Source organism: Hippoglossus hippoglossus, chromosome 9 (genome assembly GCF_009819705.1).
Source record: "Hippoglossus hippoglossus isolate fHipHip1 chromosome 9, fHipHip1.pri, whole genome shotgun sequence".
Lineage (NCBI taxonomy): Eukaryota > Metazoa > Chordata > Actinopteri > Pleuronectiformes > Pleuronectidae > Hippoglossus > Hippoglossus hippoglossus.
In genome coordinates this window covers 703,147-713,306 of record NC_047159.1, presented here as the reverse complement: position 1 = coordinate 713,306, position 10,160 = coordinate 703,147, and the positions used below count along the sequence as shown (strand labels likewise).

The 10,160-nt window shown below is 44.6% G+C and overlaps 2 protein-coding genes across 3 annotated transcripts in view; one reads left to right on the top strand and one right to left on the bottom strand.

Moving 5' to 3' along the window:
- The window catches only part of lrrc2 (leucine rich repeat containing 2), a 12,740-nt gene extending 12,080 nt beyond the window's left edge, over nt 1-660 (bottom strand). Inside the window, 1 exon segment of the mRNA XM_034595402.1 lies at nt 586-660. Within this exon segment, the coding sequence (XP_034451293.1) occupies nt 586-595 (10 nt within the window). The 5' untranslated portion in view covers nt 596-660.
- A 500-nt stretch (nt 661-1,160) lies between these two features.
- Nucleotides 1,161-9,954, top strand: LOC117768355 (putative helicase mov-10-B.2). 2 transcript variants are annotated; one of them, XM_034596629.1, is made up of 23 exons: nt 1,161-1,426; nt 2,379-2,481; nt 2,588-2,769; nt 3,408-3,504; nt 3,586-3,727; nt 3,799-4,051; nt 4,315-4,422; nt 4,679-4,862; nt 5,014-5,153; nt 5,243-5,416; nt 5,884-5,996; nt 6,409-6,605; nt 6,698-6,795; nt 6,892-6,989; nt 7,283-7,381; nt 7,484-7,586; nt 7,661-7,778; nt 7,906-8,097; nt 8,426-8,497; nt 8,810-8,935; nt 9,003-9,091; nt 9,189-9,310; nt 9,582-9,948. In XM_034596629.1, exons 1-23 carry the CDS (start codon nt 1,302-1,304, stop codon nt 9,641-9,643), a joined length of 2,997 nt encoding a protein of 998 aa, XP_034452520.1. In that variant the 5' UTR covers nt 1,161-1,301; the 3' UTR covers nt 9,644-9,948. The 2 variants fall into 2 exon arrangements, with proteins under 2 accessions (XP_034452520.1, XP_034452521.1); XM_034596630.1 differs by having other exon boundaries at nt 1,175-1,426; nt 5,014-5,156; nt 5,246-5,416; nt 9,582-9,954.
- The last annotated feature ends 206 nt before the right edge of the window (nt 9,955-10,160 follow it).

The window sequence follows — 10,160 nt, the reverse complement described above, 5'->3', positions numbered from 1 at the left end:
ATGAAAGTAACCGTCAGATACAAACAGACGTGTTCTTACCTGTTAACGTCCAGCAGCTTGTTTACTGAGACTGAAACTCACACGAGCTGTGACTGTGTGTGTGTGACACAACATGCTATTTTTAACACCAGAGATGTGACCCCTCCTGTGTTAGTGTGTGTGTGTGTGTGTTATTATGTCAGGGGCCTCTGGCCTCGACACAATAACTTATAAATAAGGTCTAACGTCACTTCATATTCAGTCTGTGGTTTAACACAGGAAGGAACTGTTTGTTTTGACAGTGAAACAGGTCACGTGACCGGACACGTGCACTTTCATTTCATTTGAAATGTCAGTAACCAGGTTTAAATAAAAACAACTCAACACGAACCTCATACAAATCCATCACAACACAAATATACAGACACAACAACACACTCATGCTATTAATAATGATCATTGTTAAGAGTTAAACACACATAATATACACACATATTATATACACATATTATACACACATTATACACACATAATAAACACACATAATAAACACACGTAATAAACACACGTAATATATACACATGCAGTAAAGAGAAATAAACTAACCTTTGATCATTTTTGTTCTTTGATCTACTTCATACTGCTCTTATCATTATTACACCTCTAGGGGGCGTCACCACTCTGACTCTGTTCTTCTCAATAAAGTTGATTCAAAAAGAAAAAATAAAGTTTCGTTTCTACTGAAATTGATGCTGATTGGTTCGTTTGTTTTTATCACAGTTACACGCAGAGTCACACTCTGTCTCTCTCTCCCTCTCTCTCTCTCTCTCTCTGTCTCTCTCTCTCTCTCTGTCTCTCTCTCCCTCTCTCTCTCTCTCTCTGTCTCTCTCTGTCTCTCTCTCTCTCTCTCTCTCTCTCTCTCTGTCTCTCTCTCTCTCTCTCTCTCTCTCCCTCTCTCTCTCTCTCTCTCTGTCTCTCTCTCTCTCTCTCTCTCTCTGTCTCTCTCTCTCTCTCTCTCTCCCTCTCTCTCTCTCTCTCTCTCTGTCTCTCTCTCTCTCTCTCTCTCTCTCTGTCTCTGTCTCTCTCTCTCTCTCTGTCTCTCTCTCTGTCTCTCTCTCTCTCTCTCTCTCTCTGTCTCTCTCTCTCTGTCTCTCTCTCTCCTGATGATGATATCTCTCACCCTCTCTCACCCCGCCCCCCCGGACTGTCCTGGTGAACAGCTCCGCTCTTCCTCCTCTGAGGATCACTCGATCACCTGTTGATCAGTAACATCTGTCAGCGCGCGACCTGCTCGTCGATCTTCTGATCGATCAGTGATCGATATGAAGTTAAGTCAACGAGTTCAAGTTGGACTCGAGTTCTACGAGTTTCTCAACGAGACGAATCGATCATCGATCACAGAGAGAAACCGACTGAGCGAAGTTTACAACCGAGAGTTCAGGAGCAGGTGACGTCATCTTCATCATCTTCTTCATCGCTTTGTTCATCATCTTCATCAGTTTCACTCTGTTTGTTCATCTTCTTCTTCATCTTCATCAGTTTCACTCTGTTTGTTCATCTTCTTCTTCATCTTCATCAGTTTCACTCTGTTTGTTCATCTTCTTCTTCATCTTCATCAGTTTCACTCTGTTTCTTCTTCATCTTCTTCATCTTTATCAGTTTCACTCTCTGTTTGTTCTTCATCTTCTTCTTCATCTTCATCAGTTTCACTCTGTTTGTTCTTCATCTTCATCATCTTCATCAGTTTCACTCTCTGTTTGTTCTTCATCTTCATCATCATCATCATCTTTTTCTGTTTCACTCTTTGTTTATTTTCTTCTTCATCTTCATCAGTTTCACTCTGTTTGTTCTTCATCTTTATCATCTTCATCAGTTTCACTCTCTGTTTGTTCTTCATCTTCATCATCATCATCATCTTTTTTCTGTTTCACTCTTTGTTTATTTTCTTCTTCATCTTCATCAGTTTCACTCTGTTTGTTCATCATCTTCATCAGTTTCACTCTGTTTGTTCATCTTCTTCTTCATCTTCATCAGTTTCACTCTGTTTCTTCTTCATCTTCTTCATCTTTATCAGTTTCACTCTCTGTTTGTTCTTCATCTTCTTCTTCATCTTCATCAGTTTCACTCTGTTTGTTCTTCATCTTTATCATCTTCATCAGTTTCACTCTCTGTTTGTTCTTCATCTTCATCATCATCATCATCTTTTTCTGTTTCACTCTTTGTTTTTCTTCTTCATCTTCTTCATCAGGACTCACTGTTTGACTCTGTTCATCATCTTCATCTTCATCATCTTCTATATCGTCTTCTTTATCTTCATCATGTTATTCATCAGGACTCAATGTTACACTCTGTTCATCATCTTCATCATCTTCATCAGTTTCACTGTCTGTTTGTCTCAGGAACCAAGGATCCAAAGACCCGAGCTTCAGTTCGATTGTTTACGCCCTGAAAACCTACGGGAAAATAACCGTACGAAGAGGAACAATCCGATTCAACCCCAAGGTCTGTTCTTGCTCATCATCTTCTTCTTCTTCTTCTTCTTCTTCTTCTTCTTCTTCTTCTCAAACTCTAAATGAAAATCTAAGACGTGAAGTGCTGCTGTGCTCAGGTTCGAGCTCTTTACGTGGATCAGTGGTCCACATCCAGGACTCGTCAGTCCCAGGCTGCCCAGGGCGGAGCGACCAGTCCCGGGACACCTCAGACCTCCACCTCCCCAGATGGAGCAGAGACGGGAGTCCGACCGCGGAGGCAAATGGCGTCTCTTCTGATGACCAAACTGAAGACAGAGAGGTGACACAAGTCATTCTGATGATAGTCGTTCCCTAGAGACTCTACAGAAAACATCATCAGGTTCACACTGCGACTCGTGAAGGTCACAGGAGTTTGTTTTGTCTGAAGCGTGTGAGATGTGTTTGTTATTGGAACCAAGAGGAACCGAGCACATGTTCTCATGGAGGTGACTGCAGTACCAACGTGTGCCTGAAGGCATGAGCCACCAGCAGAACTCAGTCTCAAATATATTATTCAGTTTATCATCACACACAACGTTTTAAAGATTATGCTGCCTGTGGAATTAATAACATTTGACTTTGCCCCCCCCCAAGCACCGGTCAACTACTCATTGAAGTTCAGCTGGTTCCCTTCTTAAGGCCGGTCGTGGTCTTTAATTCTAATTCCCTGTATTTGTATAATCGACCATATTTTAGATAGATATTCTCTGAGCTGAGGGTGGGATTTGATCCAATAAAAATCTGGATCTAGTGAATTTCAATACGGCTTCATAAGGAGGCTGCTGGTGGGGGTGTGAGCTCAACTGAGTGAAGATCCAGTTTCAATCGTTCCATATTGAATCATGTAAAATGTGAAATTCAATTCACAGCCGCCCTCTTGTCTTTAAGTATCACGACCTTTGCCCTTTCTCTCCAAAGGTCGAGGTTCATCTCTGACAAACATGGCGTCAGCATCACCTCCGACCACCAGTTTAACAAGGGGAAGCTCTGCTTGTGTATGGAAGACACATACGAGGTATTGATTATGATGCTGCTGAACCAGATCCAGCTGTTGTGGTTCAAATACAAATACCTCAGTTTTTCTCTTTGTAAACAGTACAAGGTCAAGCTGAGTGTGAGAAACTCTGGAGCAGAGCCGGTGCACTTCACCTACTACACTCCGCTGCACTGGCTCAAACACTTGGCTCTGACGGACGAGCACAACGTGACCAGAAAGAACCCTCTGACTCTCAGACCAGGTAAACCATCACAGGTGAGTGTTGGAAAGCACGGTGAACACACAGCTTATTACCGTCTGTTGTGTCCTCAGGTGACAGCTACGACATCAGCGTTCACTTCCAGTGCAGCTGGGTGGGTTTCTATCCAGTGACTCTGGCCTTTGAATTCAAACCTGACCCGGAGCCGACCTCCGCTGAGTTCTACATCGTGCGCTTCATCGAGGCTCGGTGTATAACGGCCTTAGGCGTGGAGCTAGCGCCCATCGCACCCTACAAACCTCAGCCCCTCTGTACGTGGACCCCCGAGGTCGACTGCACCATCGTGGACGGGCAGCGACCTGACGGGTAAAACTGTTTGTTTCAATCTGCAGTGAAACAGACGTCACATGTTTGATTCCTTCTGTTGTCTACAGGTCTTTACCAAGTCTGTATCTTTCGTCTGAAAGTCTTTACGGGATTGAATTGTTGCGTTGTTCACGTCTGTCCAAGTCGTTCCAGTTGTTTGAGCTGTTTCCTTCTTGTTAATGTGCGTCTCAGAGCTGACGGTGAATCACAGACGTCCTGAAACTGACCAAACCAACTCTTTGCTTTTTGTCTCCTCTCACCAGGCTGTCGGTGTTGCATCTGAAAAATGTGGTTCCTTTAAAAAAGTATTGTATTCCACCATATGTGAACCAACTCATCGAGTCCCTGAAGTCCCGTCACTCTGGTCAAAGGTAAATTCACAACGTTAGCAACACATTATTAGCTTTACGAGCTAATTCAGCTCCGTCAGAGCTGCTGCCCTGTTTTGTCTATTTCATCTGTATCCGTAACTTTTCAGAAGACGTGTGAACGCAGAGTATGGACAGCAGCCTCTGTCCGTTTCACATGTATAATGTGGAGCTTAGCCTGTACGATATATAAATCCAACCAGCCTCTGTTCCTCAGTATAAACGCTGCCGTACACTTGTTGTACTCGTGTCTGATCAGACAGACGCTGCTGGAGACTCCGCTCAGCTGGGAGATCTACACCCAGAAGTTCCAGCTGCTGCTGTTTCTGGAGGAGCATCAGATGGAGTCGGACATCAAGAGATACAACATCCCCAACAACGAGAGAGAAGAACACGCCGTCATGTCCAGAGACAAATCCAACAAGAAGCTCCTCGTTCTGGACGTAAATATGTGACACTCATCCACTCAATCATTATCTATATATATATATATATATATATATATACACTCCTGTAGCTACTGATGTATACGTATCAGTGACTGTAAAGATGATCAGTGACTGTATACAATCAGAGTATATATCCGTCTCCCAGGTACCGGGTGTCTCTGAGAACCGTCCCTCTGTTCTACGCGGAGATCAGCTGCTGGTTTGTCCCAAAGGAGAATCGGGGGTGAAGTACCGAGGCTACGTTCACAGTGTGGAGCTGAACAAAGTCAAACTGGGCTTCAGCTCCGAGTACGACCACGAAAATTCAGCAAGGCACAAAAATTCACAACATTTCACTGATGGTTAACAGAGAATGAGATGAGTTTGCTTCTTTGCAGTTTGCTGAATCGGTTCTTTGAGGGGATGAGGTTCAGCGTGGAGTTCACGTTGAACCGGACGAGCCTGCGTGTTCAGCACAGAGCAGCAGAACTGGCAGCTGAACACAGCCTGGAGGAGCTTCTGTTTCCTGCTGCTCCGACCCAGCAGCAGACCGAGCTGCCCGACCTCAGGTCAGTCAAGCTGCTGCTTGTTGTGCTTGTTTCTGCAGCTTCCTCCTTCTGCACGAGTCAGTGAGTCATGTCAGGTCACATTATCACTGACTGATGTGCCGACGCTTCACAGCCAACGCCCAGAAATCCCAAAAGTGATAACCGGCTCCTGTGAGCGCTGAGCGAGTTGATTGGAAGAAAAATTAACATTTAACGTCCAAGGGAAGGAAAGCGCCCTCTACTGACAGCTTCAGTTACTACAGTAGGATTCTGACAAAGACTTCATTTCACTACCAGACAGCGCAGCTTCACTCAGATACTTCATGCTGTTGTGTGGTTTCTACTTCAGCCACTGAAAGTTCTATTGGACGTACGTTGACTTTTCATTACAGCGCAGCAGTTGGGACACACGGGAAAATAATGTCCAAAACAAAAGTTCTCCTATGAGATTCTGTGTTCATCGCTGTGTGTCGCTCTTTTGTTCACAGTCTGTTTGACCGGAACCTGGAGAAGAACCCAGAACAGCTTCGAGCTGTACAGCACATCGTAGCTGGATCGTCCAAACCGGCCCCCTACCTGGTGTTCGGTCCACCTGGAACAGGTGCAGCAAGTTTACTGTGGTTCTGTTTAAAGAACCCGTCAACATGCGGTTTGCTGGTCAGGTGTATCTCATACCTCACAAGCTAAGAGAAGTTAGATCTGTGATCAGGAAAGTAATAATTAACGTTAGCTAAGGAAGCAGAGTCCGAGCTGTGGCAGGACCGAACTCACGTTAGGCCACAAAGATTCAAATCCTCAGTGACACGTCAGAGCTGATTCCTCATGAGAGAGTAAAGAGACTGAGATGAACTGTCAACACAGAATCACAGGATTCCACCTGGAACATGAATTCTTCGTTTCACGGAGACTTAAAGGAAAATAGATGAGATTTATGCTTTAATCAATGACAGAGATGAAGTTTCTGGTCAAAACCAGAAGTTTATCGACTGACTTCTTCTGGTTTGTCTGTTCAGGTAAAACTGTGACTCTGGTGGAGGCCATCAAGCAGATAGAGAAGACTCAGGCCTCCTGCCACATCCTGGCCTGCGCTCCCTCCAACAGCGCTGCTGACCTGCTCTGCGGGAAGATCCTGGATCACGTGGATAATTTTAAAGTGTTCCGCATGTACGCCAGCAGCCGGGACCCAAAATGTGTCCCTGAAGAGCTGCAGGTCAGTTATACTCCACATCCGTTCATCCACGAGATGATGGAGCAGCTTCACGTGTGTCTGAGGTGTGTGAACGGATTCTCTGGTTCTTTCAGAGCTGCTCTAACCTGGTGGGCGACTGCTACGACTTTCCTCCTAAAGAGGAGCTGATGCAGTACAGGGTCATGGTCACCACCCTGGTAACAGCTGGGAGGTAGGGAGGGACTCGCCTGCATGACGCTGACACTGTTGTAGTATTTACTTCCTGTTTACGTTCTGTCAACGCTCAACACGTGTGTGGTCTCTGCAGGCTGGTCACAGGAGGAATTCCCTCTGGTCACTTCACTCACGTGTTCGTGGACGAGGCCGGACACGCTGTGGAGACCGAGTCTTTGATCCCATTGGCAGGTAACGACCCTCAGGAGCAGCCGGTGGGACCGAGCGTTCACTTGGACTGATTAGAATGTGAAGGTCAAAGGTCAATGTGAACTTTTTACCCTAAGTTCAAGAATCACTGAACTAACAAAGACAGGTTTTTAGACAAGTGTTGAATAAAATCATAAAAACTGGATAAAATCGTGAAGCATGTAATATTCAAAATGTCCAACATTAATGCCACTGTGACATCATTGTTAAGTTGTGTAAAAACACAAGTATTTATAGTATTTGTATATAGTGTATCTGTATCTGTGTTTCCAAAGGGCTGCTCCATGCACAGACGGGTCAGGTGGTTCTGGCTGGAGACCCCAAGCAGCTCGGACCCATCCTCAGATCCCCGTTTGCTCTGAAACATGGTTTGGGTGAGGACAGACACACACACACACACACACATTGAATCCATGGTTGTGTGTTTCAGTCTCTGCTGTTGGATGTGTTGAGTGAAAAGCTTCCTCTGTCTGCAGGAGTTTCCCTGTTGCAGCGCATGATGACCCATTTCTCTCTGTACCAGAAGGACGAGGGCGAGTTGGACCGTCGCTTTGTCACCAAACTGCTGTGTAACTACAGGTGTGAACGGCAACCGACTGTGTGGGTTTGATTTTACCAACTGAGTCTGAATGTGTTTTCATCCTGTTGGTCAGGTCCCATCCGTCCATCCTGAAGATTCCCAACGAGCTCTTCTACGACTCGGAGCTGCTGTGCAACGCAGACGAAATCCTACGCAACTCCTACTGCAACTGGCCACACCTCCCTAAGAGCGTAAAGACTCACACTGAGCGTCTGTTATGAACTCTGTTACAACACAACTCTGTTACAACACAACTCTGTGACAACACAACTTTATAAGAACACAAATTTGTTACAACACAATTTTATTTAAATTCAGGGTTTCCCGTTGATCTTCCACGGTGTAACTGGCGTTGACGAGCGCGAGGCCAGCAGTCCGTCGTTCTTCAACAGAGCGGAGGTGGAGGTGCTGATGGAGTACGTGAAGAAGCTGCTGGAGACACAAGGCAAGAAGGGCCTGGCTACCATCTCACCTAAAGACATAGGCATCATCGCCCCCTACAGGAAACAGGTAGGACGTCATCTAACAGTTCAAAACAACACGCTCAAGTGGAAACGTGATTATAAACATGTGATTATGAACATGTGATTATAAACATGTGATTATAAACATGTTATTATAAACATGTGATTATAAACATGTTATTATAAACATGTGATTATGAACATGTGATTATGAACATGTGATTATAAACATGTGATTATGAACATGTTATTATAAACATGTGATTATGAACATGTGATTATAAACATGTTATTATGAACATGTGATTATAAACATGTTATTATGAACATGTGATCACATGTAGTAAGTGTTTTTCTTTTTCTCGATGTTTCAGGTGCAGAAAATCCGTCAGGCTCTGAACAAAGTTGCGGACAAATTTAAATTTAGGAACATGGATAAACTGAAGGTAACAAGATATTTCACAATAAATCAAACTGACACACAGAAGAAGCAGTGTGGGATGCTGGGAGTTGTAGTCTTCATTAAGAGTTGGGTGAAGCAGTGTGGGATGCTGGGAGTTGTAGTCTTCATTAAGAGTTGGGATGAAGCAGTGTGGGATGCTGGGAGTTGTAGTCTTCATTAAGAGTTGGGTGAAGCAGTGTGGGATGCTGAGAGTTGTAGTCTTCATTAAGAGTTGGGTGAAGCAGTGTGGGATGCTGGGAGTTGTAGTCTTCATTAAGAGTTGGGTGAAGCCTTGAGGTTTGCCTCCATGTGTCAGGTGGGGTCGGTGGAGGAGTTCCAGGGTCAGGAGAGGAGGGTCATCTTGGTGTCCACAGTTCGCAGCAGCTCCAGTTACACCGACTTCGACAAACAGTTCAACTTGGGCTTTGTCAAGAATGAGAAGGTACGAAACACATGCACTGTGCACGTGCACGAAGAACACGATCCTCACTCGCGCTTTTCTTTTCCAGAGATTTAATGTGGCCATAACTCGAGCCAAAGCCCTGCTGATCGTATTGGGAAACCCCAGAGTGCTGAACACAGATCCCACCTGGGCTCAGTGAGTGTCACATGGTCTCTTCAGGTTCTCACACACACACACACACACACAGAATGATGATGTAATGGTTTCACTTTACACTCGCTGTCGCCTGCAGCTTCATCAAGTTCTGCAGCGACAGCGGAGGATACGACGGCATCAGTCTCTCCGGCATCCTCGCAGAGGAAGAGGAGGAAGTAGTGACGAGACTCGCTGCTCTCTACATCAGAATCGACCAAGGTGACCACACACACACTCACACACTCACACACACACACACACACACTCACTCACACTCACTCACACACACACACACTCTCACGCACGCACGCACGCACGCACGCACGCACACACACACACACACACACACACACACTCACTCACTCACTCACTCACTCACACACACACACACACTCACACACACTCACACACACACTCTCACACACACACACACACACGCTACTTTGACCAGAGACCAGAGGTGTTCAAAGTGTTCATGTGTCCTCGTCAGTGGAGACGGACGAGAGTGCCGTCCAGCAGTACCTGGACCCGGAGTGGAGGAGCGACCTGTGAACATCGTCCTGATCACGTGACGGCTTCATTCTTCATTTACTTCACCACAAACTTCAGATTCATCAAAACAATTTCTACGTTTCTACTTAAACTCAACAAAAACGACTCAGCAGCAACTTTGCAAGAACCAAGAAACTTTATTGTCACAACAAAGTTGATTATAATTTGTCTCTGTGAGCTCATTCAAACATAGAAAAGACAAGTGATGAATTCACTTACAAATAAATAATATCAAATAATACGAAACACAAAAATAAAATATGAGCCCTTAAAGGTTGAGTGTGTAAGATTCAGGTGAACACAGAGAAGTTTGGTAAAATACATGCAAAGAAAAAATAATACCCAATTTAATACATTTAAAATGAAAATATATACGTGACTAATTATTTAACATTAAACCTGAAGTCGCGTTCAAAATACTATAATCATGGTAATTAGTAATAAATATGAAAAATAAGTAATGAACAGGATCTGAACTCGTTCAGTGTTTCTACAACTGACTTGATGAAGTTTTAGA